Consider the following 26,854-nt stretch of genomic DNA (forward strand, 5'->3'; position numbering starts at 1 on the left):
CCATCTTGGTGCGCATGGGGGGATTCCTTTGGATAGTAAAATGAGATTCCATTTTCACTCGCGTCTTCCTCCACTCAAGGCGAGCCCAGGACATGACCGAATTGAAGGAACTTGCGGGTAGCGTATCTTGGGCGAAGGTGAGCAAAGTGAGCTCAATGCCACTTGCCACGCGTCTCTCACTTCCCCTACCCGCTTTCGTGGGCTCAGTGGGCGGGTCTGGGGCGGCGGGCGCGCGCAATTTGGACGGCTCGAGGCGGCCGAGGGCTTATCCGTGTTGTGGTGGCGCGTTCAGCCGCTGAGTGACAGGGAAGGAGCGCGGGACCAGATCAGGCCTGGACAGTTGACGGTTGAGGCAGGGCGAGGGGGAAGCTCGGTGAGAAAGCGGGGTTTGAAGAGGGCGGGCGGGCTTTTGTGTGTGGCTGGTGGGGGAGAGAATGAGCGAACACTTCGCAAGGCGGGTGGGCGGGACTTGGTCGTGGACGCTGAACGCGCGGGTTGCTTAGGTGGCACGTGGGGGGGCTAGGCTAGATGACCTTTGAGGGACCCGTTCGGTCTAACAGTTGGGCCTCTGTAGCCGTCCCTTCTCGGATAAGGCTAACTAGAACGTATGCGCGGGGCTGCTCTGCTTCCTCCGCTCCCCGCCCTAGTGGGTTTGGCGGAAGGTTTTGAGTTAAGGGACGAGAACGGTATAGCCTCCTCCTCGCATGCCTGTACCAGCTGAGGGTCTGTGCGCCAGTTTTGATATAGGTTACTTTCAAATACAGTATGTAGCTTTTCACTTACGTGAAAACTCGGTTAGTACAGGCATGTGAGGAGGAGGCTGTACCGTTCTGGTGGCCTCCCTGGAAGCCCCTCTATAGCAGCTGGTCTGGGAGGCTGAAAGGAGTCGGTGCTGGTTTTAATTTAACGCTTTCTTAGTTTTTTTTGTTTCTGCATTTATTGGTATGTTTTATTATTCTGACTTTAATGTGAGCTGCCAAGAGACCTTTGTATAATGTAGGGTAAAAATCCATTAATAATAGTAATAAACAGGGCATTTAAGTGGTTGTGGTGGGTTTTCCGGGTTGTGTGGCCGTGGTCTGGTGGACCTTGTTCCTTTCGTTTCGCCTGCATCTGTGGCTGGCATCTTCAGAGGTGTATCACAGAGGGAAGTCTGTTACACACTGGGTCCAGTGAGAAGGGAATAAACATTGTTACACAGTGTGTAACATTTCCTCTACATGCTTATGAGCTGAAGAATCATGAAAATATTCTGATAGCTCCTAATGGCTTCTGAAACTAGGCAGAACCAAGTCTAATCAATACTTGAACAGGAGACAGCATGAATTACCTACAGGAGTAGAAAACATTGGTGTGTTGGTTAGCAGCCTCACACACACCAATTTGAGCTCCACTGAAGAAGTGTAATGAAGTGTAATAAAGATCTGATATTGATAAACTTTTCTAAAGATGCATGGACATAAAGAATGGGTTATTTTGTTATATTATTAAAGATAATGTCCCTTTTTCTTATTAGTAGTAATAAGATGTCAAAGAAAAAACCAAGACAAGAATCAAGAAAGAAACCAAGAGTAAGTGACAGCTGTTCTTTGTTCCGCCACAGAAAGCATTTTTACTTTGTTTCTTAATGTAGAGCTGAGAATTGATCCATAGCTTGTGAGTTCTATGGAGTTCTTTGTCTATCATTCTTCATTTAATTTGTTTTGATACATAAGTGATAATCCAATTGCAGAGAATGCCTTACCCAAACATTTTCATGATAGACTAGTTTGAAGTGCAGTATATAGCAATGTTTTTCAACCTGTGAGTCATAAAACCTCTGAAAGTGGATCATGGCCAACCCTCCCCAGTGACCACCCCTGCCTTTTCCAAGATCTGTCTCTGGGAGAAGCATCTTCAATACATGTTGATCAAATAAAACATATCCTGATGGTTACTGGAGTGAGTTTCTCAGAATTAGAGGGAATGCAATGACTGGGTATGTCAGAATGCCACTTGCTTGGAGTTCCTTGTCAGGGCAGCTACACCCTTTTTGTGATTGTTGTTTGCTTCTCAAAAACTTCTGGTTAGCCATAATAGAAAATGGAATGCTGAACTAGATGGGCGCCAAAGTCATTGTGTGCCAGGAAAATCTAGGGTCATCCCTGGGTGGATCATCATACCAAGTAAATTTGGAATTTGAATCACCATACCAAAAAGGTTAGGAACTTCTGACATAGAATATTTGTCAGCACAAGCTATCAGTACTTTTGTAACTTAGTACACAATAATGCATTTATTTATTAGATTTATATCCCGCCCTTCCTGGCCAAGGCTGGACTCGGGCAGCATACAAACATAATCAAAACATTCCATTGGTCTTTTTGTATATTTTGTTCCCCTCTCCCCCCCCCAAAAAAAGTATTACCTATTTTGGCATTTTTAGCTTTCTTCATACTTTCATTATCATCTCTTTGTAATTTTTTCAACCACTGTGGTTCTAAAACTTTTCGTTGTGTTCAAATTACATTTCTTTTTCAGTAGAATACATGCTTCAACTTGGTGGTTTCAAGTTCTACTTTACTATTTCCTTTTCCAGGGATGTAAAACCAAGTTGCAAACTCGTGATAAACGGCTTCCTCCCGGAGTGCCAGATGTATCAAGAATTTTGAAAGTTCCTGGGAGTGAACTAGGAGAAGAGTGTGATGAGATGTTTGGTTGGTGTTCACCTTTATGTTGTTTTAGCTAATAGTATATAGTTACTGAATTTGTTGTCCAGTAAAGTAATCTTAGTTGATTGCTCATATGAACTTAATTGATCAGCTAATTGAATTTGTGTATGAGTAACAATAGTGAAGAAATTATCTCTAGAAATTAATGTTCAAATAATACAAGTAAATTTCATAAAAACTTTTTAAAAAGCCAACTCTCATATTACAGAATGGAACAGAGGTGCTTCTTATCAGTCTTTGAATCCACTGCCTTATAACAAGATAGGTCTCCTTCCAGCTGTACGTCTCCATTATCAAGGAATTCCTGTCAAGCTTTAGATCTGCAATATTTATGCAGTGTGGAATTGCAAGTTTATGGAAATGAGAAATTGTGCAGATCCAAGAACATGGGACTTTTCCTATTTTGCAGTTTTTGAGTCTCTCTCACTCTTAGCCATGAGAAACAAACAGCAACTCTACAAACAGATGGTACAGCTTACTGTAATAGTTTTTTCTGTTTTATATAGATGCACCCTTGCATAGTACAGCTATGTCAATTTATGAAGATGAAAAAGCCCAAAATTTAGAACATAATGAATCCATCAGTAATTCATCTGATAACAGTGAACCCGATGCTCCTGTGACCATCAGCAGGGCAAAAAACCGAGGTCATGCACAGAAAAGGTAAGAGATTCTGCAAACTTGGTGGATTCTGTATGATGCAGAAATGACCACTTGAAACTAAAGGAGTCAGGGAAGGGGATAAGATTAAGAAGAGGCAAAAACATGCCCTCTTGAATTGTAACATGTGCATGTTTATTCTCATTCATTGGCATAAAATAAATACATATGTATATCATACCCTGAATTTAACACAAATATTTTTAAAATGAGATCCAAAATATAAAAGAGATGCAGAGATAATAAAATCAGTAGCAGCCTCTTAAATCTTTTCATGACATCATTTTATAGCACCTCAGAAATGTTGCCACTTTCTCAATAGTATCAAGCATACAATTATTCAATAAGAAAGAAAATTTGAAATTATCTGGAATATTTATTTATCTTACTTGTCATAATGGGGCTTAAATATTTACTAGAGGTTTCTGCATAAAATAAACAATAAAATAGAACATATAAGATGGTTTCAACACAATTTGCCCAACAAGGGCAGTGCCTATCTAGATAAGGGATTTTCAGAAAAGTTCCCCGCAGAGTCACAAATGGAATGACATTGAACCCTAGCAAGGGGCAAAGGTCTGCATTGATGTGGGTCATATAGATGGTACAAATAAGGACAAAGGCTGACCTCTGGCAAATGGAATCCCCAAACATAAAGGAAAACAAGATTTATGGGTAGCACTGCTGAGATTTTGAAATTTGATCGCTAGACATCTACATTTTATAATTTGGAATGCTTCTGGAGCCATAATCATAACCAATCCAATGATTGACCGGCAATTTTAATTTTGTTGTCAATGTAAGTTAGCCATTAAGAAGTGTGAGATTCCAAGAGCATATGGTATATAAGGGTGGCAAGATACAAAATGTAAGCATAACCAGTACTTAATAGTGATAAGTCACACTGTTAGGTCTCGATTCTTGAAGCAATAAGCAGGCTCTGGATTGTTGATCAGAAGTGTTTATTGAAAAGGCAACATCGTACCCAGCTTGCAACAAGCCAGTTCTGCTGAACCTGGCTTTCGCACCCCGCTTTATCCAAAATGATCCCCCCTCCCAAAGAATGTCAGAGAGAATGTAAGAAAGAGTTACAGCGGAGCCCAGTCAGCGACAGAGAGACGAGGCCACCTGGCCTTCCCCTCCCTGGAACAACAGAAACATGAAAGGTGTCAGGGATCAGCATAGTTATCAAATCAAAGTGAGAATGTTCCATTAGCCCAAGTGTTACATTTAGCAGGCAAGACTATATATCTAAAAGCAGTTATGGTGACATGGGTGCAATTCAGTAATTTAGATACGATCACTGTCAGAGTTATATGGCCATGGTCTGGTTCCCTCGATCATCAGGCACCATCCCTGACACACACACTAGTTCCAAAAAGCCTTCTCCAGTTTCCATAGTGTATACAATTGGGGCAGGGGCAACTAGAATAACCTAACAAGCAAATATTTGCACACAATGGGCTAGCAGTCATAGACTGTATAATTTGTGAGTTGACTAAATATACAATATATACATTAAAGGGGCTGTGTCTCAGTAATACCCCAGTACATCTTCAAGGAAGTTTCACATACAGACAATAATGCATTCATATGAACTAATCAGTACTTTTACAATTGCTTCCCTAATCTTTACAGGGATAGCTATTGACTATATTGAAAATTGAAAACCCAACATGAGCAGCCAGCTTCCAGATATATTCCTCGTTTTGAAAATCTTCAAAAGCTCATGAGTGCATGGTATTTTCAATGCAGGTCATTTAGTCATATATAAAGTTGTTCTATCTATCAAGTTGGACTTCTTTTGGCTCTGCAAAGCTTTCTCTTGCTGCAAAAATCTCCTACGATGTTCTAAAAATGTCCAAAAGAAGTCCGACTTGATTGTGGTATTGTTGTAAGAACAAGTTTGTATATTACTTTATCCTTAGAATTTTCCAGTCCCTCCCCACTCTTTTTTTTTCAATCCCTTTTGGACTGCCAATTTTCCCTACATAATTCTGAACTAGAATAGCAAAATACTGTAGAAAGGTACTTCTCCCCCAAATAATCAGTTTGAGAAAGAGTTATGTTTGATGGTCTGAACAGCATAGCTTAGCCCAAGCTTCTCGGAATTTGGAAGCAAAGCAGGATCAGCCATGGTTGGCACTTGGATGGAAGACCACCGAGGAGGACTGGGGTTGTTTTACAGAAGAAGACAATGGTGAACCACCTCTGTGCATCCTTGCCTGGAATGTCCTGTGGATGGGGTTGCCAGGAATCAGTTGTGATTCAAAGGCACCTTTTCCTTCTGTCTACAACAGTCCCTCTCCACCTCTTCTCAGTTCAAACACCCCCACCTTGCACATTAATTTACTCAAGGCTACAGTTCTGAGAGCACTTTTCTAGAAGCAAGCCTCACTGAGTTAAAGGCGGCTTGCTTCTGAGTAACCTGCTTAGTCTGGCTCCTGAAGTCATGTCTAACACACACATTTGCACTTGGGCACGCATGGCAAGCAATTCAGTTTGCACATCATTGAATTACCACTGCAACACTGCTGCCTCCTTATTTTGAACTGTGCCTTTTTCCGGCCGTTACATTTTTGACATGTTAACTTTTAAAATGGAATACTAGGAGACATTGTGTTGTATTAATTTTTCCCCCCAGCAAAAATCAGCTTGCTGTAAAATCAAGGCGAGTGATAAAAGATGATTCTGAATCAGAACCTGAGGAAGATGATATGGTATGTATGTGATTATAAGAGCATCCCTTAGTATATTTGTGGGGGAAACATCAGCAGGAGCTTGGATATGTATCACTGTTGCAATCAGTGCATATCATTTGTCTGTATAATGTTACAATGGTGCAGCATTTAAATGACTTTGGACTTTGAAATTTCAGCTGGGTTAACTAAGACTGTCTTCACATGAGTGAAATTAGAATGCAGTTCCTTAGAAACACAGTATGAGGTTCTTCTCTAAGGATATGTTACCACAGTATTGATCTGGGTTTCCAAATGTTCAGAGGTCTGATGGACAGCAAATGCATTAGCAATACAATCAAGTACAAGTAACAATATGAGTTACGTATACGGAGCAGTTAGTACGCAAGCCTGGTACTGTTATCAATGCATCATGCACATCGTTTTCTGGTAGTCTGCTGTTCTCTGGAATGAAGTGATTCTCTTCATGGTTTCAGGCTTCCCAGATGCCAAGAATGTCAGAAACTTGCATATGGGAAGGTGGGAGGCTAAGGATTATAATTAGAATAATTCTTCCTCATAGTTAACTTCTGTGGGTCTTTATTAGATTGCAGATCAAGTGTTCTAGTTCAGTTCTGGATTTAAAAAAATGTAATATTGCGATTGTGTGTGTATCAGTTCTGGTCAGTAGCATTTCAAATAAGCAGATAAGGTCCTCTGGCTCTCAGCCCCTTCTTAAAGTCATATACAAGCCCAGAATTTGGTAAACTGCAGTTTAGATAGTGATGATCTAAGCAGATTTCAACAGCTGCAACTTCCTGATGTTATAAAACTCTTCCAGCAAACAAGTTTCTGCATATTGTGTTAACAGATGCCTAATTTGATTGTTAAATCCTTTGTGCAGCAAGAGGAGGGATGCTTACCAGAAAAGGAAGGATGTTCACCAGAAAAGGAGATAGAAAACATCACAGGTCTGCATTTATGCTCTGGTCAAGATTAAATTAATGCATGCAGTATTAGAAGTCATAATGTTAGCAGTATGGCAATTGTACTCAGTGACAAATCTAAGAATTGTAACTTTATTATGTTTTCATTTTTATAGTCATACAAAAAGTTATGAGGAGTCATTTCCTTATATTTATAGCTGAAATAATTTTAAGAACTTTGATATTATCCTTTTAGATTTTTGAAGTGGGAGGAGGAAGGGCATCGTAATACCAAAGACTGATTTGTAAACTCTAATTGTTACTTAATTTAGATCCAGCTGGTGATCTCACAGTAAAGATTTGGCACCCCAAAAGGCGTTCCAGACATGTCACAGAACTGGATGTTATTCTGGATGAGTTTGAGAAAATAACAGATCAATACAAGTAAGTTTCTTGCCTCATCACAGAGAGCTGTTTAATTGATATTCAGCCTAAAACACTGGCTGATACATGGATCACTGACACAGTAAAACATGATCTCAAAACATTAGTTTGTCCTGACTGCGTTCTCTTATAGACAGGAATTCCACCTTGGATTTTAGTTATAGTTTGATTTTGTGTGTGTGTAATAACTTTATGGGTTTTCTACAGTGCACCAACTAGAATCTTCTTCCATGAATACTTTTATTTATTAAATCAGTTGTTTCAGGTAGAGAAAAACAAAAGCAAAACATCAAAGATGCAATTTTAATTTTGGTTGCTTTGCATTAGAAAACTAAACAATTAGAGTTCACAAAGAACAGCTCTGCACTGATAAGGTTCCCTTTCTTCTCCACACTCTCCCCGCATCCCTGTCGAAGGATCAAAACAGAGCTAACCAAATTAGATTTTTTTTAAAATAATGGATTCATACTTTTTAAATTTACAATAGTTATAACTGAGCAGTAATAACAAGGCTTCAAATAATAGTTGATTATAATTAACTTTTTATTTTTGGGTATTGGCACATGGTGAAGAGGAGAAATGAAAGCGATTGATGGGAATGACTAACTTTTGGTCATGCAAAATGATGAGAGTTCAAAAGCTAGATTGCATATCCTGTTGTATGAATCAGTGTGTCACTTTTGTAGTTACAAAGAAATATGCTGCCTTTATGCATGCTTCCTTTTCCCTTTTCAGACAGGGAGTGGAGATGAAAATATGCAGGAAAGCTATTGATAGCTTTTATATTGGTTTCCGAGACCAACTCATCAATTCTGTAAGTGGGATGATATCAAAACAACTGGGTAGTAGTGGTGTAAAAACATCACTTTTCAGTTTAGAGCTGTAGAATGATGTTGAGTAGCAGTGCTGCCATCTAGACTAATAGTGGGCTTCCTAGATCTGATTGTAGAAAATGTATGACAGGATATTTGAGAGATTTGTATGCTGAACTCTTTGGGTATGTCTGTAAAGACTATAGTAGTACTATTCAACTTCCAAAATTGATGATCAGAGCACAGAAGTGAAAACAGTTGCAGAATAAGGAAATGCCCAGCTGTCTGTCCTCTGGAAGGAGCCAGAGTACGTTGTGTTCTAATTGGGATGACCTCTTATTCTCCGTCCCCATGACTAATCTTGGTCTTGGTCTACCACGAAACAGCCTCTGAGGCCAGCTTCTTCTATCTGGAGAAGCCATTTGTTCTGATCCAAAGATATGTGAGGGTTCAGCAGGATGGTATATAATTGTTTAGACTATAACAATATTTGGGGATTCCTTGGGGGACTGACAGGAAGGTATATAAACCCCACAATCTAACCTCACAATGATAGAAAACTCATATTAATGGATGAAATGCATTAAGATATATTTTGTAATGAATACGTTTATCTTAAATAGAGCATTGAAGCTGAGGAACTGAGGAAAACAAAGTTGAAAAGTGTAAAGGTAAATAGTTCGATGGATGTTCAAGACTGTCTCTCAGATTTTTTATGTGTATTAAATTGTGACACCTTTTTCCTAGAATCGTGACTCCATTTACAAGAACGCTATATAAACTATGTCAACAAAGCACAAATTATGTAGTGAGAAAAAAGAATACAGTAAATAGTATTCCTCAGAGCTAGCCTATCTGCCACCTCAGATGTCCCTTAGGCTCTGCATACTCTCATAACAGCTCCAGAGCAAGTCACATGCCGTTGCTGAGCACACCAAGTTAAAAAAACAGGTCTTCAGGTAACTCCCATTTGTTGAGGCATCCAGCTGTAACCTAAAAAAGTAAAGTGAAAGAAACAAACCTTCGTTTATTAAGTGCTGACATTCATATGTCAGAAGTGGCTTTGAAGACTTTGATCTTCAACTTTGGTGAGCGAGGGGAGGCTGGAGGAATCTCTTATATTATTGAATCTTGTTTCCTTCTCCACCTTCCCTTATAACCACTGTTTTAATCAGTTTTTACCAGGAGGAAATGGCCATGATGCAGTTTTTACCTATGTAATTCATACTGTGGAACGTGTATTAATAAATGGAATAACAAGTGGATTTGCCTTCCATTAATCTTAGTATGTCACTTGTCATGTATGGCAGGTACATTTTAATTCCATCAAAATGAGGAATTTTGCCACTGACTTCCTTGGGAAGTCTACAGTTGAATATGAAGACTGTGTTACAGAAAAGGTAATTTAGTCACTACTGAAGTTCAAAACTTGGATAATATTTGATAGAAAGCAGAACCTATTAAAATACCTCCTGTAAAATTTTAGTCAATGTTATACTTTAGTGAGAAGTAATTAATTAATTAATTAATATATCAGATTTAATATACTGCCCCATCCCCAAAGGGCTCTGGGCAATGTACAACCAATAAAACCATCACATTAAATCATGATCACTAAAACAACATTTTCAGTTAAACGCAATTAACAATCAGCTTCAAACTCCATCTTAAAATCAGATGATGACATAAACAATAGACTCATCGGTCGGTCGGCATAATATGGACAAGCCCCCAAGGTGGAATATGGGGCGCAGAGGACGGAACCTTCAACGGCCAACCTCCCTAACATGCTAGCAGAGCCGCTTGGGGATAGGGCGGCATAGAAAACTAAACAATCAATCAATCAATAAGATAAAGTCCCAGCGGAATGCTGTATTCACTAGGAGGATAATTAAACAACCTTTTGGGTTTTTTGATAAATTAAAAAAAATGTTCACTTATATTACAGATGGCTGGAAAGCTAAATAAGAAAAGGCTTCATTTGATAGAAGTTAAAGAAGAGCTCATTAGGTATGTTGTCACTTGTGTAACAATATAATATCAAATAATTTCTGCATGTTTAGTTTGGTTTATACTTTAGACAGAAAATGCAAAGACGACGTCCTATCACAATCTCTAATAACGGTCTGTGCCAGTCAGTAGGGTTGGAAAGCAGTTCCAGTGCCAAAGTAGGAGTTTCTGCAGACTAAGTAAGAAGTGTTTCCCAGGTATGCAAAAAAATATTGGTTTGCAATTTAAAATACAGCCTCCCCTCCCCCACAAAGGAAGCTGGCAAAACCTACCTAACAGGTTGTATCAAGAGATCCACATCACCAAAGCATATACTAATTCTTCCCTGCCCTCAAGCTCAGAGTGCTGTAAACTGAAAAATTTAATTAAATGATGTAAGTGCCCTACTTTTTGGATTACTGAAGGAGAAAAATTTCTGCCAAGTCAGGCAGACTGAAGTCTACCATGTTTCCCCGAAAATAAGACCTACCTTGAAAATAAACCCTACCATGATTTTTCAGGATTTTTGGAAAATGCTTGAAATATAAGCCCTCCTCCAAAAATAAGCCCAACTGGTAGTTACAGATCAGGATGGTGTGATCCAACAGGGTGCTCCCTGCCAATGAGGATGCGGCTTGCGTCACACGTGACAGGGAAGCAACAGGTTGTCAAAAGCCTGCCTCAATGAATTGTGAAGGTACCGTATTTCCCTGAAAATAAGGCCTAATGCATCATTTGGTGCAAAAATTAATATAACCCCCTGTCTTATTTTCAGGGAAACACGGTAGTGGAATCAGTCCACAGTAGCCTGCCATGTTTCACTGGGTGATAGAACAGGATTTTAATTAACAGATTTTACACCTATGATGCAGGACATTTTTCCAAACTAACTCAAAGTAATTGCAAATAACCATGAATCAGGCATCACATGCTTATGTTTTGCAGAAATGAACCTCAGCTGAAGAAATTACGAAGAGAAAGCACTGAACTAAAAGAGAAAATATCCTCTCTCAGAAATGCAAGACAGTTGCTAAAAAAATTAAAGGACCTGCAGGAGGAATATGGCTGTCACCAGAAGAAAAATCCACAGGAAAAAGTAGCAGTGTGTACATTTTTACAATCTAAACATGAATGCTACTAAACAAAAATGACAATTAATCTTAGCCAGTCAAGATTTTGCTGTTTAAGGTACCTGAAAAAATAAGCATGAGGAATCTTAAGCCTTAGCATGTTCTCCTCCTGACACATGCAGCTAGACATACCCCAGGAAAAGATATTGTATATGGGCAAATATTTATGTGGGAGCTAGAAGCTAAGGTGGTTTTGCTGAAGTTTTGTCAGAGCCCATTTGCTGCATCCTTGAGTACAGCTCTAATTGCCCATCTCCTGTCCAATGACTATAGCTAGATAAAAGGACAGGAGTGACAATACAACAAAGTATAAAATGACTAACCGTTGCCTGCAGAAGTTATGTCTCTGAGGTGTCGAAACTTTTATGGAGAAAAAATTGGCAATGGGTGGTGTTATTTGTTTTTTAAATTATTTGCTAGACTTGTATGAACAGGTGGCATATTAACATGCGGTATGTATACTGTTGGTCAGTTCACAAGTTATACTGCACTGCTAAATGAATTCAAAGGAATATTATGACCCATTTGTGTAACATGCTAATAATGTTCAGAGAACAGCCATAATAATTTTTGTAATCCTTTCTATAGCGTAGAAGAAAGGTTAGAATTACCATAGCAGGGGAGTGGAGCAGTTGTACTACACTACTAGGAACACTGATTTGCCTCACTTAAGCTTCCCCCACTCCCCTAAAAGCCTTTTAATTGGTGATAGCGTCCATTTAAATATTTACAACTATGCACTCATGATTCCTCCTGGATCAGCAAGGGTTTCTAAAATCACTATCACTCTTTTAATGTTTTTAATGATATAAAGGTCTTCGTTAAAAGTAAGTTTCCAGCCATTATATAAGTCCAATAAAATAAATTAACAGTTTATACATGTTTGATATTAAGTTTTCTGATAGTTAGGATTGGACCCTGAGAACCATCAGGAGAAAACACCTGCCGCTATTTTCTGTTTTAAGTACTGAAATATACAGTACAGAACTGATGTGAGAAAATCAGCTCACAAAGAGATACCCTGTAGTAACATATCACTTTCCTTTCTTTTTTTCTGTAGTATGGAGTTCACAGCCTTCCTGCCCTCCTGGTGGAATCGCGAAGGATTTTGGGAGCTGAAAGTCACTTTCGAAATATAAATTCAAAATTACAACAAATGTTGGATTCACAGAAGTAGACAAAAACAAAGTACAAACATTACTTTTAAATATTGAAGCCGAGTAATAGCAATAGACCTTGATAGAGCTGCAGAACGCCAGAAAACTGGCTCACTCTGCTTTTCTGGCACACAAGCTTGGCACAAACTGCTTCAGCTATCTAATCTTTTCTGAATACATCCTTAGGAAGGCATATTATGCTAAGAAAATAAAATGAATTCTGTCACTTAATTTGGCACATTAGTGATAGTGGGTCAGATCATACGCTGAAAAATTCTTATTGCTTTCAAGGTTTCCTTGGTGGGCTTGAGAAAGACAGAAGGCGGGTTATATAAATATTCTCCTATTCTCTCTGTAGATATTTACTACTAATAAAATTTTGTATCAAATATTTGTAAAAAAATTTATTTGTGAAAAATGCAGATAACAGTGTACATAAGAAAGGTCGTAATGCATTCTAGCTAAAATGATAAAGACAATACTATCTCATTGAACCTGCTTGTGAAAATTCATTTTACAGTGATCAAGAGATTGTGCAAGCAAAGTCTGTTCTAACCAATATGTTTAAGTCTAAGTTAGGAAGAAAGGACCCCACCCTGGAATGGAGAAAAAAATATTTTCTGTTAAACAGTTAATCCTATAGTACCCCCTTCCTATGAGTAGCAAAGGCCCCTGAATAGAGCTAATGTGGGTATTCCAATCTAGATTAATAATTAAGACATTGTTACTGTTCCAAGACAACACCATCTTGTTTGCATGCTTACACCTGAATTTTATCCACTTCATATGTTCTAAAAGCATCTATTAGGAGGTCATCTGGTATTTCATCAACCATCCAGTTCCTCTGAGGGTGCAAATCAGATACAGCTTCAGCTAGTTCCACGTCTTCTGAAGCTTCCAAACAGCACATGTCATCAAGCTCATCGTCCCACTCAACACTTGAACTTTTCTTGGTTTGTGCCAGATGTTCATGTTTTGATGTTAATGGCACATCTGTGGAATTCAGCATCTTTGCTTCTTCTTTTATGTTCCCATTTCTGTCCATTATATATGCATAGTCTTCATCCTTAAAAAGAAATTATTTCACCTTGAAAACAGCTTGTTGCTAATATAAAATTTTCTACAAGTATTAATATTAGGTTCTGAATTATTTGATTACCATATAACTGGTGGCAAACCTATGGCACTCCAGATGTTCATGAACTACAATCCCCATCAGCCCCTGCCAGGATGGCCAATTGGCAGCTATAATGACCATTGGCAGCTTACCGTGAAGGGTCCTTCTCCTCTGAGCATGGGAGGACATCTTTTGTGTGATTCCCACTATCCCAGGCAGGAACAAGTATTATTTTTCCTGTAGAATCCACCCCTCCTCCTCCTCAATTCTGGTAGCTCCAAACAGCAGACAACTAAAAAAAACTACGTAAATACTATTTAAAAACTATTTCAAACTATGTAAATATAGTAGTCAGTACCAGAATTGAAACAAAGGACTAACCAGAGATAAAGGACAGAGAGGAACAGAGTAGAATGAAAAATCAGTTAACTGGAGAAAGAATGATAGGAGGGCAAGATCTCCTATGCTCAGATGAGAAGGACCCTTCACAGTAAGTTCCAGTGACCATTCTCCCTATGAATCAGAGGACATCTGGAACCTCCTTTAGCAGTGTCCCCAAGAATGGGGTACTGGCCCATTATATGTGGAACACTTACCTTAGGGCTCTTCACTGTGCAGTGAGCTTGTAGTGGAGTCTCCTCATGTTTCTCTGTTTACACACAAGGAGACACCTGCAGCCTCCAACACAGTTTATCTGCTGAACTCTGGGCCTCTGTTTCTCCCAGTTCTCTTAACTCCGTCCATCAACAGCCTTAAAGGTACAGATCTCATACTCAGTAGTCCCAAGACTAGAGCTGATATTCTCTCCCTTCCCCTACGTATACACACACTCACTCACTCTCCAGCTACCGTAAGAGAAAAGAGGCTTGCCTTAAAATAAGGGCTTGTTGGAAATAATGTTTTAAAGAACCCTCCCAATTATCAGGGACAGCAGAAGCAAAACGGGAGGCACAGTGGTATTGTCCCTTGCAGAAGCCAACCTTTCAGTTATTATCACATTGATATATTGATGATATAAGCATTTAGAGAAGCAGGAAGCAGCTGGCAACATGGAAGTGTGTGGGCGAGGAGGAAGGCATAGGCAGCAGTGCAAGGGAGTGGGAAGACTGGTCGTGAGTGGAGGGAAGACATCTGGAGCAAAGCTGTGCTCACTGGTAAATTTGCCTGCTCTGGCAATAAAGCTAATTAAAAGTCATGCTAGAATTAGTCTCCCTTGCAGCAGGGGAAATAGAGTGAAAGTAGGGGATGGGGCGGTTTATAAATCGAAACAATAAATAAATAAAATAAATAAATAAATCTTGCCATGACAGACATTTGCTCCCATTGAGCACCAGACACCTTGTGCATCATTGGGCACTATGTGCTATAGGACCCTCCTACTAAGCATGGCATCCGCAGAGCTGTAAGTATTCTTATAGGGTCTAATAAAAGTAGAAAGCTCCTCCAGGTCTTGGGTTTCTGGTAGAAGCAGGAGAGGAGGGGCAGCTAAAGGCTTGCAAAGCAGGAGTGGAGCCCATTTTTTGCCAAAAATTGTCTGTTCTCTCATCACACCTCTCAAGAAGGAATGAAACTACAGGGAAGAAGGAAAAAGACCCTGGTAGAGTCATGTTACCAATCTGACAATTTACACTGTTTTTGCTCCTGTAAGACCGGGGGAGGGGAGTGTCAAATGCTGATCGCCCTGCGCAGTCAAAGCACCCTCTGAGGTGCCAGCAGATGAAGAGAGGCAGGACTAAGAAGCAGCCGCCATTAGTTTGTGCAGGGTTTTTTGGTGTGGTTTTGGCCTTTGTGCACTGGCAGTGAGGGTGGGTCTGTGGTTGGGCAGCCCTGGCAGGGACCATGCTTGCTGGACCTGAAATCTTCTTTGCTCCCACCTGAGCCTTCGGGGAGGGCGGTATACAAATACAATAAATAAATAAAAATAAATAAATAAATAAATAAATAAATAAATAAATAAATAAATAAATAAATAAATAAATAAATAAATAAATAAATAATGGGAGTGTCAGAGAGAAAACCATCTCCCACAGGATTGTTCTGCAATGCTTGGGCAACCACATGGCTGTGCCTTGCAAGCTCTCAGTGTAATGAACCAGAAAAATAAAAAAGCCAGAGCTCTCTTCCTAATGCCTTCGAGGTGGGGGTGGGTGGAGAATGAGAAAGTAGAGAGCAAGATTAGCAAGAATTTAGATTAGAAGGAGTGATAGTGCAGCCAACTGAGCTAGCTGTTCTTCCTGTGAGGCAAGAAAAAGAACTGAGGAGGAAGATTATACAGGAAACGAGAAGAATTCTTGTTCCTGACGCCCAGAGGAAGAACAACCCATCTTCCCTTATAGTAACTGTTTCTCATATGGCATGTCCAACTTGCAGTCCTGTAGAACAATATATTCTGTGACTGGCTTCTACAAACTAGTAATATATAATTAGTATAACATGAATATATAACACCAAGTGATGACTTGGCATGTGAGAATGAGCCATCAGAGAATTCATCATCCAGTGCGAACCAACACAATGTTTCCTAGAGAGTACAGATGGTTGGCTGAATCATTCAGTGTTCAGAAATCAAGACGTTCGCTCACATGGGAGGGGGCATCAGGGGACAGCATTCTTGAGGGTGTACACTAGCCTAACCCACGAAGTCCTGATTCACATATTATGCAGATAGTTTTGACATTTTAAATGCTTTCATTGTTTTAACCCTTACAGAACATTAGCCGCCTCTAAAGGGTTGAGATACTGCTTCATGTCATGCAGTTCATACCAGGTTCTGATGAGCCAGACATCAACTGTTTCACAATAGCTTAATTTTAGCATGCAGTGACTGGGGCCCGCATGTACAACCACCACGAACTTTTTAAAAAAAACTGCAGTCAGTAAATAAAGACATTTTAGATGAAATCTTAGTCTTGGAACAATTACATTTAAAATATAGAGTTCAATAAATTATTATACTTAAGGAGACAGTTTTCTCTGGTGATAATTTATAATATTAAAAAAGCACATTTAGCCATTGACTATCTGCAACAGGCCAGTTACTATTAATTAAATCAATGAAGACTGCTAATATCACAGATTCTAAACTAGTTCACTATGGAACATCAGTTGCAGATTGGTCTAAGCACTAGCCATTCTCTAGCTAGTACAAAAAGTTAACTCATTGATTTCCCAGAAATATATTTTGGGCAAGTACACAGCTTAAGGAATTGGGGAAAAGAAGGGGAGAATGAATGTATTAATTGTATGTAGAATTTTAGAAAAATATAAGTGTTTTACACACATAAGATTTTAGATGAAATTTCATTCATCACCCTTACTCCCATTAGTCATAATGTATATCCCAATTGTCAGTTCCAGAGTCATTCATTCTAATTTAAATATGGATATGCTGAGTAGCCAAACTTGTGAAAGACTATAGTAAGGCCACTGTACATCAACTGCTTTGTTAAGGAAAGGCTACATTTATTGGAAAAGGCAGCCCAGAAACAATAAATCAGAAAAGTATTTCCCCTTATTTCTATTCATTTTTCACATACATATTTAATATACAGACTTATTTACAGTATGTTTAAAAATTCATTATATGAGAAAAACATACCTCTTGGAAAAGGAATGGGAGGCATATGTTAGATGGTAACGGAAAACCTATTACAAATGCAAGAAAATTCATATTACTTGTGTTACAAAAAAATAAATACATTACTGGATGTTATATAAAAGTACTCACATTCTGACTTGAAGTTCTGCACTTTGCAAGTAGGATCATGACATTTTTGATACCAGATTTCCCGTCTCAGATCTACTATAATCCTGGAAATACAGATGAAAATGTTACATTCAGTTGTGGTAATAGTCCTCGGGAGTGGTTTCATGGCTAGAAATAATGTGGGAATTAACAAATAAGGCCAAGGCCAATGTTGCAAAATAAAGTAAAAACACGTTTTATTATGCAATTAAAACTCCCAAAAATTCTCCTTGCAAATAATGTCGTATATAGAAGGAAATCCAAGTTTGTTACTAATAGTATTTAACTGTACATTTTGACCAAAATATTTCTTCTTCAGCATAAAACAAAACACTGAAAATGCTCAGATTGATTTAACACCTATGATCTATCATTTAACTTGTGCAAACAAAAAGGTACTGTAGGATATAAAAAGGAAATAGCACAGGGTATAAACAGAATACTGTTGTGATAGATAAGCATTAAAAGAATTACAGCCCAATCCAGGGTGAGCAGCACTACCCACCCCAGAGGTGTATATAGGCAAACTGAAGCCCAGGGACAAAATTCACCCTGAAACAGCATGACTTTCAATGTTTAAACTGGGGACCTCAGATTCTCCCTTTAAATCCATGCTGAAGGGGGTGGATTTAAAAGGAGAATCTGGGGAAATTTGGGGGGTGCCTGCAAATATTGGTGCTGCTAGCCTAAAAACTGTGCCCCCTACAGGCCAAAAACTGAAAAAACACTAAAAAATACAAAAAGCACACAAATGAACCTGAATTCCCCCCCCCATGTGACCAAATGGGGGCACCTGGGGACATTTGACTCCCTATGTTCCCATGGCAGATACGCCCCTGCCCTCTTCAAAGCCCAAAAAAGCAAGAACAAAAAAAAGACTTTGAAAACCCCCACCTTACCTAGGGGATAATGGAGATATGCCACATCTTCCGAATCAGTTTCCAGGGTAAATCTCCAGAGAAGGGTCCAGCCTCACCCCACACCCCAAGTCCCAGATTGGGCTGTGAGTATCCCTCAATTCTGATACTTCTCTTCTCCCTACAACTGCTCAACAGGTGATTAATACCATCAGCAAAAACAGTTCCCTCTTGAAAGGTATCAAATCTTCCTTGAATGTATCGAAGGAGGGCAGGGGATGGGTTAATTAACTAGGACATAGTTTAGGCTTTAGTACATTTATTGCCATTCCTTTGTGACTCATTTTTTAAAATAAATGCAATGAAAGCGTATTATTAGTTTGATACTATACTTGGGAAGATCATGTCCTATGTTACCATTTTGAACAGAGAATAATGCTAACCATTATGCAATCTATATTAAGCCCAGGCTAGCCTGACTTCATCAGATCTCAGAAGCTAAGTAGGGTCAACCCTGGTGAATATTTGGATGGGACACCTCCAAGGAAAACCAGGGTCATGATGCAGAGACATACAATGGCAAACCACCTCTGAACATCCTGTATCTTGAAAACCCCACCAGGGCTTGCCATATGTGTGACATGGCGGCAGTACACACGCACAAAATCATATTCTGCTGAATCCATGCAAAACATAGCTTTAATTAAAGTTTCATGATTCATTTCTGCTAAAATATTAGTTTTAGATTTTTCTGAACCAGTAACTCATTGACAAAATATTTCAAAGAATAATAAAGATTACATACATTATATTGTTACTTCTGTGAGCTCTGCCAATATTTCTACACCAGCGATACTTAGAGATGTCATACACAAGAAGCTCTTCAAGAGAAAAATAATTCCATCGTCGTATCCCTAGAAAAAGAAATACTTCGTTTTCCAAGATATATGTCACCTTTAAAAAGCACCTCTTTCTGTTGCACACACGGTAAATATTTCTTACCTCCCTGAATGTTATCTTTATTGACTAGAGAGACAACAAAGTTATCAACTTCTGGATAGGGTGAACTCTGGTATCCTCCAATGGGGACTATAAAAAAGGGGTGCAAAGATTACTAACAGAGACAAATATAAATAAATCCAGTCAGCTTCTCTCTGCCTTATATGACACAAACCACTTCTAAAATTATGGGAGTTTGTCTCAGCTCGTTCTGATGTGATCTTGATCAGAAAAGTCATAGGCTGCACAAGCCAAATTTCAGTACACAAACAATCCCCTTCTGAGTTGGTTCACTCTTTTAAGAACGCTGAATTCTCAAGTCTTTCACTATTTGTCTCCTCTTATCAGTAACATTATAAAATCACTTCATCTTCGTGGCTTCTGTTCAGGCACACATTGGGAACTGCACGCGCATAGGCCAGCCACGGGAAAGATTTCCAAAGCTTTCTAGCAGACTAGGAGTGCCCCTCCTCCTCCTGGTGATTTTCCACAAAAATGATCACATGACCAGCTACTCCCTCAATTCTTCTTTTGCTGCTGTGAAGAGAGGATCTCCATTGCTGTTTTGTGTTTTTCCTCAACTTATTCTGGAGACTGAGACTAGTTTCCCTCATCAATAGTCATTCTGATGAAGAATAAACAACAGTTAAAGAAGAAACTGAAAATTGTATTTAACATGAATTCAATGCAATTACCTGAGCTGCTACTAGAAGTGCTGCCGTCTAAACAAACAGGTGTTTCTTTTGTCTTTTCTGGCTTGTCACAGGACAGAATTTTTAAACAACTAGAAAATCTGCCTCCCAAAACAAGAAAAAAACACAAAGGAATGAGAAATAGAACATTTCTGGATACAAACTTCTTTTCCCAGCCACTGTTCTCTGGTAATGTGTTACATTTTCTTCCCACAGTATAGCCATACATAAAAATAACTCACTCATTTGACTTGCAAAGTTTCCTTTTAGTGCTTTGAGAAGTGCATCATCACTTTTAGAAAGGAGATTTGGGCAGCCCAAGCCAGTAACAGGCAAATGTACTGCCGAGGGAGTTGCTTACCCAGGTGGCTGACATGCAGCTCAGTGGCACCCGACCTGGAAGCTGTCCTTTACGCTGGTGCAGAAAGCTGTGCTGGTGTAACCCTGGGCATGCCAGTAGGTGGAACTGACTTTTGTTGGCTTCTACTGCCTGCCCAGCCGCTGTATGCCAAAGGTGCTGGCTTGGAGATATGCCACATTCCTTGTGGTGTATTTCTGTAATTCCCTATGGGAAATCCTTGGCCACTGGTATGTGTTTTTGGGCTTCCCACACTGCACGGAAGCCCTTTGGATTGGGAGGAAAGTGCCAGAACAGCAGTGTTCCCATCCACCATCCTGGTCTGGCTTGGGCTGTTATTTCAACAAGCAGCATGACCCATATTAACATTCATGAAGGAGAAGAGGGGCAGGGCTAGAGGTGATTTTTTCCCCTGACCCTGCCTATTACCAAGCCATACTTCCCTATGCGTGAACAACCTAAGTGTGTATCCAAAATTGACCCTTCTGGGTTTTGAGTAATCAGAGAACTGGCATAAATTTGATAATTCATTGCTGTTTCAAGGGAAACAATGAACACACGTAGTAATAATGTAAATGAATTTTAGGGAATAATTTAGAATTCAAAGGGAGAAACGTAATTGTTACCTCACATTACAGATCAAAGAGGAATAGAAATATTGCTCTTCTATAGAAGTATTCTTTACAGATTTAGGAAAAAACTTGTTATCTTTAGCAATGTCTAAAATGGCACAGTTTCCTGCTTTCGATGATTTGTACAGCCGGAAGTTTCTGTTCTTTGTATAAACACCTATAGAAAAAAATTACCAGTTGAATTTAAAATTGTTGTTATTTTTTAAATAGTCGATGGTCACAATCCAGTCAAACTTAAAGTCAAGTATGATTAAAGCCTGCTGATAGCAACTAATACTGGCAAGACTATGGCTTTAATTCTTAAATCTCTTTAAATATGGAAATACTATACAAATTATACAGCATAACAATGATTAAAGCAGTATTTTATACATTTTATACATACAGCCTATTCAGAATCATTGGAGCCAGCTCACAACTAAAACAATAAAAACAAAACTAGCCAACAAAACCAATTAATGAGAAATGAGGAAGCAATAAAAATGTGTCAGAATGTAAAAACAGCATACGACAATCGGCAGTCAATGATATTGATAAAACAGTTGGATCAGATAAAAATGATAAAATGTAGGTAAAAATAAATATTTTGCCCTGATGCCTAGTGGCCAGTAAGGGAGGGCCTCAACAGGGAGAGCTCTCCAACAGGGAAAGCTCTCTTAAGGGGCCACCACTGAAAAGGGCCCTGAGGCACATTTAAGCACATCCCAAATCCTCTTTCACTTGAAATGCTTGAGGAAAAACTTTTTTCCCTTTTTGTATATTTAAAACATTTATATCCCGCCTTATTTCCATGGATTAAGGACTGCCTGCGCAAACAGCATGTAGTATATCCTTTTCTGAAAGTGAAACCATATCCAGTTAAGAAAGAGACATCAGATTTACTCAGAAGCAAATCCAAGGACTTAGTTGGAGATTATTCCTAGGAAAGTGACCAGCCCCTTTAAGCCAACTAATTGTACAAATGTTTGAAAATAGTATTAACACGCATTTCTGACTGCATGAATAATTTTCAATATTTACCAAGATCCACAAATAGCTGCTTTCCTCCGTGTTTTCCATTCACTATCAGAAAGGAAAGATCTGGATTTTCTGTCCATTGAGATGTATTTTTCTCCTGTGTTCTGTGTGAATTCAGCTGCCAGCTTTGTGACATGTCCTTGGTTATAGTCTGGTTTTCAAGGCAACTAGGCAAAGAAGCGGTAGCTCCATAACTCTGAGAAACAGTAGTGACCGCCTGCTTCTCTGAAACCAATGGATCTTCATTCTTAGTTAGAAGAATAGCAGGTTGCAAAACTGTTCTTAAAAAGTTACCTTAAAATGACAAAAATTAAAAACACTTAAAAAAACTTTTTCAGATCTCATCAAAAACAGTTCTGCCTGATGAGGAGTAATAAAACTAGTTAAGCTTTGAAATAAAACCAGAATATCCATATAATACAAGTTTTAGAGCTAACAAGGTAATTATGAGTAGACAGCTGAAGGCCCCATCCAAAGTAGGGGGGTTGAATTTGTCACTAGAGGCGGCGCAGGCTTATGCTAGCGGATTTGCCCTCCCCAGGGTACTTGCCCCAGCAGAGGGGTGGATGTGCTGGTGGGTGGCCGCTGCAGCCTACCAAAGTGGCTGGATGTGGTGATGCACACCACATCAGTGCTCTTGCACCCCTGCTGTCTATGCTAGCATCACTGGGGGCATTCTGGAGGTGTGGGCAGGGCACAGCCAATGTTAGTCAGCTGCTATTCTATTTTTTTCCCCTACTGTTCCATCTCTTTGGTCGGCTCACGCTCCTTTTCTACAATTGACTTAACCAGACCTGTGTTGTCTTTTTCTGTTCTATTTCTTGTTCCTTAACAAGCACTATTTGTAATTAATTCCTGTTAATAAGTAGATGGTTGCGGGATTCAACACATCCAGGCCATCGTTATTTATTTATATTATTAATTATTTTAACAGTCTGAACACCAACAACTATTTGAAAACCAATGTGACAAATAAAACAGAAGGACATGTACAGAGTATACAGTAACATTTACAGGGACACCATTTCTACTGAATGCCTCTGAAATAAGTGCCACTTACCTATATCAATATTATTTTTAAAAGCAGCTTTGTGGAGCTGAAATATTAAGTGGCAACTAAATTTTTCTTCCGTGCTAGAATCTAAATTCAGGACATCTTCGGCTGAACATTTCACTCCATAATGTTGTTCTAATTTTTTACTGACGAACTGAAAGATAGAAAGTAGCATTTATTTTGATGACTCTGCCCTTAGTTTTTTGGAGAAGGTGAATTTTTGTACTCGCAAGTACTACAGAGACTTTAAAAAGAATAAAGGTAAGGAGGGCTGAATAGCCAAACAAACATCCCTATGTTGATCGCTCTACAAAGAAATAAGTCCCCATGTTTTCAGCAGCTGCCACTGTCATGTGAAGGCTGCACAGAGAGATTGGCTGTTTAATTTTCCAGCAGCAGCTCTTTAAGTCTCAATGAAAATCACTCCAAAGACTCCCTCACCTTTGGGTGTGGGTTTACAAATGGTTCAGGGGACTGTCACCACAAGGAGGATGCCTTAAAAGCTCCTGTGCATGCCCAGCAGATGATATATTCCCCTTTGGAGCCATGCCAATATAGTCAAGATGGAATGATAGTAAAAAATTAACTGTAGTCAGATGTTTTCTTTCTGCACCAAACCAAATGTTTCAACTCTTAGTTTAGCTTCTCAGAATTTCCCTTATTTTTTACATATGGCATGAGAAATTAAGCATGCTGTCGCACTCTATCCCAACATTTTCACCATCTTTGATCTGTTCGTTCATTTATTTATTTATTTATTTATTTATTTATTTATTTATTTATTTATTTATTTATTTATTAATTAATTAAATTTATAGGCCGCCTCATCCCCGAAGGTGTAGGGGTTAGCCTGCGAACCCGGCAGAGCTTCAGACAGAGCACAGGAATGCCTGCGCCATCTGTTGCCCTCTGGGCAAGCATCCTCACCGGTCACAAGACCCCCGCGTGACTCCACGAGGGTCACAAAGATGCTCCACTGGACAAAGGGACAAAAGGTACATACCCCCAGGTATGGATTAGGCACAGACAGGAACGTTTCCTCTCGCACGTATGCAGCCCCTATGATTCATGTATTGTGCAACATTCTCCCGCTCTCCCACCTTCCCGAAAACCCTAATAAAAGGTGCCAGGGACCCCCAGCTCAGCAGAGTAGCCAGATCCACAGATCACGCTATATGGCCACTGGCTTCTCTCCACCGGATGATATCGCTGAGTCTCGCCTATTCCTTGTGTCGCCCGTAACGACTTCACAAAGGGCTCGATTTAGAGTCAGAAATCCCGTTTCTGTCACCAGGGCACATGCTAACAAAAAAATTGGTTTGGTTTTGAAGCAAGGCTAAACTATTGTTTAGTTCCATGTGAACAAGCACTGGGCCTTGAACTGCATTCTCCCTTCTTCCTGAATGCTGCAATAACTTCTCTACTTAGTTTGTGATAAAACAATGTTGCTGTGACATATAGATAGGCAAATCACGGTTCCGGTGTGCCCTGCAATTTTGGTTTTCAGGACAAGTACAAACCTTAGTTTTCCATATCAAATTATCGTTTGTTACAAAGCAGAATGGGAAAGAAGGAAGTACAGCACACAATGTGACAAAGGAGGATGGAGATGCAGGTCCAAGACTCATTCACACTGTGGACTGTCATTCACATTATGGATTGTCATAGTCTGAACCAAGACACACTTTTAGCCAGCCTTGTAGTACTACGGCTTCTCAGGCATCTGCAGTTCCCCCAGTCAGATTCAGCTTTCTCATTTTCTGCTAAACTATGTATTCACACTGTAGCCCAGTGTGATAGGACTGGTCATATATCAGAACTCAGATGCAAATTTCTAATATGGGTGTTTCATCTGTGTTCAATTTATAGGGATTTCTAGGTGTTAATACTGCTTCCCGATCACACAGACTGGGAAAAAGGTTGAGTTTTGCCTGGTAACTCTGTAGGTCATACTTAAAACACCCCTGAAACTTACAAAGAGATCCTATATTCTCCTTTGTCAGCTTATTTACTATCACAGCTAGAATTTTTTGCATAACTGTTTAGTTTAAATCTACCTTTCTAATTTTTCTTGTATTATAACATTACCTCTATTAAAGCTGCAACCATCTGCTGCCCATCAACTCCTGGATTCGCTGGTATGTAAAATTCCAAATCAAAGTATAATTTGCAAACAGCGTTTTCTGGAATGACTTCATAGCAGTGCATGAGACTTGTTTCATAATGTTTGCTAGATTTAAACAAGAATCGTTATAATCTGTATTTGTGGAAATTTCAAACATCACTGAACAAACGTAAACATCCACACTGCTCTTTAATAAAATGGATATAAAAACACCAAAGATTATTCTTTAATAAAATGGCAGTTAAAAAGAAAAATCTGCAGCATCAGCACAAAAGTACTGTGGACAGGCTATTCAAACTACTCTGCCAGCACCATGCCATAAGAAATGATGCTTCTGTAATGTTATGCCAATGTAGCAGACGCTGAATCAGCACAATGTTGGAACTGCAGCCAAAAATCTGGAAGGATTTTTGCATGCACAATTTTCAAAAAGTACCCAAACAACCAAAAACCCCAACCTTTATTTAAGTTCAGCCATGATGAGGAGGTTTTTCTGATTTGACACAATAGCTTTTAAAGAGGATTGGGGGTGGGAGGAAGAGCAGAGAAATTGAATGCAGGCATGGGTTGCATCGCTTGCACTAGACCCCAAACTGCTGGAGTTTTAAAGGTTTACAGGAAGCTGATGTTCTGACTGATCACCTTGGATCGAACAAGCTTACTTGAGAGTGAAACCCAGTGGACAGGCAAGTAATTTTAGTGTTCCATCGGACCAGGAGCATGCATGTGTTTAAACCATACAAATACAGTCCTTGTTTTTAGTTTTCAGATACTTACTTGTAATAAAACCAAAGTTCTGTGTATGTTGTCACCAGATAAAACCTCTGCTTGTTTTCAGCGTTCTTTTCCAACGCAAATACATGAACATCCTTTTAAAGAATGATAACAATGAAAAATCAGTTTTCCTTTTTTCATACAACTAAATAAGATACCCAAAGGGCAGTTAGTAGTTTGGTTTGTTTGGTATAATTGGCTTCCAATGCATCCTTCGATGCACTACAGATAACACAAAAACAGAAAAGCTAAGCACGACTGAAGGATGACAATGTAGTGGATTCTCTGTGTGCAAACCAAAAACTTTGACCAAACATTTTTACATGGCCTGCTCACCATTGACTGGAGGTTCAGCCTAAATGTCAGGGTTCATAACTATCACTTTGTTTTGTTGGTATTTAATCTACTGCCAGGCAATTTCATTAGATGAACTCCAGTTCTAATATTGTGGGGGAGAGGGGGTCCTCCAAGCACACTTCCAACACTCCATTCATAACTTCACAATATGCTATCATGTCTCCCCTTAATCATCCCCTTTCAACTAAAAAGCCTCAAACTCTTTGTACACTTTACATTATTTAAGAAGTATTGCATTTATGTCTCCCACACCAGGCGACTTGTAAAGTTTATATGCTTGAATTTTTATATCTTGTCGTTGTACTGATTTTTTTCTTATATACCTTCCTTTGCGTTTTTATTCTTTTTTTCTCTACATATCTTGCATCTACTTCCATCTCGAATAGCCCTCTCTTTTCACAACTTCCACTTTTCTATTCACCAGTCCTACTAATTGCGAATTAATACAGAAGTGTGAAAATAGCATAAGCTACTTTTCAGGAATACAGCTCTTCAATCTGCAAGTAGGAGAATGTATGTTAAATAAAATAGCATATAGTATCTCAATAGAGGGCTACACTTAAATCCTATTTTATTTCAAACTAGCGATCCACATGCAGAAAGGTTTGTAGGAAGTCCTG

General features: G+C 39.2%; 2 protein-coding genes across 5 annotated transcripts in view; one reads left to right on the top strand and one right to left on the bottom strand.

Moving 5' to 3' along the window:
- Window positions 1-13,001, top strand: CENPU (centromere protein U). 4 transcript variants are annotated; one of them, XM_048509000.1, is made up of 12 exons: window positions 1-137; window positions 1,517-1,571; window positions 2,579-2,696; window positions 3,218-3,374; window positions 6,016-6,091; window positions 6,921-7,020; window positions 7,308-7,419; window positions 8,155-8,233; window positions 8,855-8,902; window positions 10,180-10,241; window positions 11,166-11,322; window positions 12,411-13,001. In XM_048509000.1, exons 2-12 carry the CDS (start codon window positions 1,527-1,529, stop codon window positions 12,525-12,527), a joined length of 1,071 nt encoding a protein of 356 aa, XP_048364957.1. In that variant the 5' UTR covers window positions 1-137; window positions 1,517-1,526; the 3' UTR covers window positions 12,528-13,001. The 4 variants fall into 4 exon arrangements, with proteins under 4 accessions (XP_048364957.1, XP_048364956.1, XP_048364959.1 ...); XM_048508999.1 differs by lacking the exon at window positions 1-137 and adding an exon at window positions 225-373; XM_048509002.1 differs by lacking the exon at window positions 1-137 and adding an exon at window positions 225-373 and having other exon boundaries at window positions 6,954-7,020.
- The window catches only part of PRIMPOL (primase and DNA directed polymerase), a 20,554-nt gene continuing 6,596 nt past the window's right edge, over window positions 12,897-26,854 (bottom strand). The window contains exons 4-14 of the mRNA XM_048508998.1: window positions 25,881-25,972; window positions 25,067-25,208; window positions 22,985-23,132; window positions 21,928-22,218; window positions 20,902-21,064; window positions 19,921-20,018; window positions 19,229-19,315; window positions 19,032-19,140; window positions 17,352-17,434; window positions 17,223-17,269; window positions 12,897-13,573 (exon numbers count right to left, since the gene is read on the bottom strand). Of these exons, the coding sequence (XP_048364955.1) occupies window positions 13,268-13,573; window positions 17,223-17,269; window positions 17,352-17,434; window positions 19,032-19,140; window positions 19,229-19,315; window positions 19,921-20,018; window positions 20,902-21,064; window positions 21,928-22,218; window positions 22,985-23,132; window positions 25,067-25,208; window positions 25,881-25,972 (1,566 nt within the window). The 3' untranslated portion in view covers window positions 12,897-13,267. The remainder of the gene's footprint in view (window positions 13,574-17,222; window positions 17,270-17,351; window positions 17,435-19,031; window positions 19,141-19,228; window positions 19,316-19,920; window positions 20,019-20,901; window positions 21,065-21,927; window positions 22,219-22,984; window positions 23,133-25,066; window positions 25,209-25,880; window positions 25,973-26,854) is intronic.

Source organism: Sphaerodactylus townsendi, linkage group LG10, assembly GCF_021028975.2.
Source record: "Sphaerodactylus townsendi isolate TG3544 linkage group LG10, MPM_Stown_v2.3, whole genome shotgun sequence".
Taxonomy (NCBI): Eukaryota; Metazoa; Chordata; class Lepidosauria; order Squamata; family Sphaerodactylidae; genus Sphaerodactylus; species Sphaerodactylus townsendi.